The sequence below is a fragment of the Nicotiana sylvestris genome, chromosome 9, assembly GCF_000393655.2.
Source record: "Nicotiana sylvestris chromosome 9, ASM39365v2, whole genome shotgun sequence".
Lineage (NCBI taxonomy): Eukaryota > Viridiplantae > Streptophyta > Magnoliopsida > Solanales > Solanaceae > Nicotiana > Nicotiana sylvestris.
Window position 1 is genome coordinate 132057103 of NC_091065.1, and position 2731 is coordinate 132059833.

At 41.7% G+C, this 2731-nt stretch overlaps 1 protein-coding gene across 1 annotated transcript; it reads right to left on the reverse strand.

The window, feature by feature from the left end:
- Nucleotides 1-702: 702 nt before the first annotated feature.
- On the reverse strand, nt 703-1461 carry LOC138878235 (uncharacterized). The gene has a single exon (XM_070157901.1). It carries the CDS (start codon nt 1459-1461, stop codon nt 703-705), a length of 759 nt encoding a protein of 252 aa, XP_070014002.1.
- Between the last annotated feature and the right edge of the window lie 1270 nt (nt 1462-2731).

Here is a 2731-nt window from a genome sequence, read left to right on the forward strand (position 1 = left end):
ATTGGGAAATTTAACTATGGTTTAAGGATTGTAATATAAAATGAACTATCAATGTTTCATGTGCGATCTTTTCTACTGACTAATTTAAATAAAAGCTTGGTTTCTTGATCATAGTGAGTTAGGTAGAAGGTGTCCCAAGGCTTGGTCAGTTGGGTTCACTCGATTGAGCCCCAGTCGCGCCTTCCGAGGTTAGGGTGTGACAACGTGATCTTAAATTGTTCTCATACTTCCATCATCAAATGACTGTTCAAATTTGCAGCATTATCCGTAATGATAGTTTTAGGGATACCAAAACATTAGATAATGTTGGAATGCACAAAGTCCACCACTGCTTTCTTAGTGACGGCTTTGAGAGTGACTGCTTCGACCCACTTTGTGAAGTAGTCAATGGCAACTAATATGAATCTGTGCCCATTTGAAGCTTTTGGCTCCATTGTCCCAATGACATCCATACCCCAAGCAACGAACGGCCATGGTGCTGACATAGGATGTAATTCTGAAGGCGGTGCATGAATCATGTCACCGTGTACCTGACACTGATGACACTTTCGGACAAAACTGAAGCAATCATTTTCCATAGTCATCCAGTAATAACCTACTCGAAGGATTTTCTTTGCAAGCATGTATCCATTCATATGGGGTCCACATACTCCCGCGTGCACTTCATTCATGATTCTTACGGCCTCTTGGCATCCACACATCTTAAAGGTTCAGATCTGGAGTCCTTTTATACAAGACCTCTCCGCTAAAATAGAAGCCACTAGCAAGCATTCTAATGGTCCTCTTTTGGTCTCCACTAGCTTGCTCGGGATATTCTTTTGTTTTCAAGAATCTTTTGATATCATGATACCATGTTTGAGCATCAGGATCTATTTCAACTACGCTGCAATAACCATGTCTTTGTGGAATTTGGATTTCCAATGGGTCAATGTGGACATTGCCTGTATATGGTAGCATCGAGGCCAAAGTAGCTAGTGCATCGACCAACTCATTGTGAAACCGAGGAATGTACCTGAACTCGACAAATTTGAACCGCTTGCTAAGATATTCAACATATTGCCTGTATGGAATAAGCTTAACATTCTGAGTTTCCCATTCACCTTGAGCTTGTAGGATAATCAAGTTCGAGTCTCCCATGATTGACAATTCTTCCACATCCTGATCAATTGCCATGTTCATGCCCATAATGAAGGCTTCATACTCAGTAGTGTTGTTCGTGCAGAAAAAACAAAGTCGGGCTGAGGCCGGATAGTGCTGACCAGTGGGTAAGATCAAAATTGCCCCAATCCCGACACCTTTTGCATTCACAGCTCCATCGAAGAACATTTTCCAAGCATTGGTGTCTTCTGAAATTACCTCAACTAAATTTACTTCCTCATTTGGAAAGTAATTACTCAAAGGCTGATATTCATCATCAACAGGATTTTCAGCTAGGTGATACGCTAAAGCTTGAGCTTTCATTGCCGTGCGGGTGACATAGACTATGTCAAACTCGGTGAGCGGGATTTGCCATTTTGCTAACCTCCTAGTGGGCATTGGCTTTTGGAATATGTACTTCAAAGGATCCAATCTGGTGATGAAGTAGGTAGTGTATGCCAACAAGTAATGCCTAAGCTTCTGAGCGACCCAAGTTAAGGCGCAACAAGTCATTTCCAAAGTGTATTTGGCTTCATAACTAGTGAACTTCTTGCTTAAATAGTATATGGCCTGTCTTTTTTTCCGGTCACATCACGCTGATCGAGAACACATCCAAAGGAATTCTCCAAGACTATCAAATACAAAAACAAAGGCCTTCTAGGTTCGGGTGGGACCAAGACTGGTGGGTTCAATAGATATTCTTTGATTTTATCGAAAGCTTCCTGACACTCATCTGTCCATCTAATCGTTGCATCTTTCTTCAACAGCTTAAATATGGGTTCACATGTGGAAGTCAACTGAGTAATGAACCTGCTGATGTAATTTAACCTTCCCAACAGACTCATAACCTCTTTCTTAGTTCTTGGAGGAGGCAAATCCCGAATAGACTTTAACTTTGTTGGATCTAGCTTGATGCCCCTCCGACTGACTATAAACCCCAAAAGTTTTCCAGATGGAACTCCAAATCCATATTTAGCTGGATTTAACTTCAAATCATACTTACGCAGACGCTCAAAGAACATTCTCAGATCCCGAACATGGTCGTTCTGCGTTCTTGATTTAATGATCACATCATCCACATACACCTCGATTTCTTGGTGCATCATGTCATTAAAGATGGCAGCCATAGCTCTTATGTAAGTTGCCCCGGCATTCTTCAAACCGAACGGCATGACCCTATAACAATAAGTACCCCAAGGTGTGGTGAAGGCCATCTTTTCTGCATCCTCTTCATCCATCAGGATTTGATGATACACAACATAACAATCTACGAAAGACTGCATCTCATGTTTGGCACAGTTGTCAACAAGGATGTGGATGTTTGGTAATGGAAAGTTGTCCTTGGGGCTCGCTTTGTTCAATTCCCCATAGTCAACAAACACTCGGGTTTTCCCATCTTTCTTTGGCACTGGGACCATATTAGCCAAACATGTGGTGTATCGGACCACTTTGATCATACCCGTTTTCAACTATTTGGTGACTTCCTCTTTAATCTTGTCACTGATATCCGTTTTAAACTTTCTCTGCTTTTGTTGGACAGGGGGATAATCGGGGTAAGTTGGAAATTTGTGCACCACTAAATCAACACTCAGTC

Excerpts from the sequence above, each read along its gene's own strand:
- LOC138878235 (XM_070157901.1), bottom strand. The coding sequence starts at position 1,461 with ATGAAAGCTCAAGCTTTAGCGTATCACCTAGCTGAAAATCCTGTTGAT.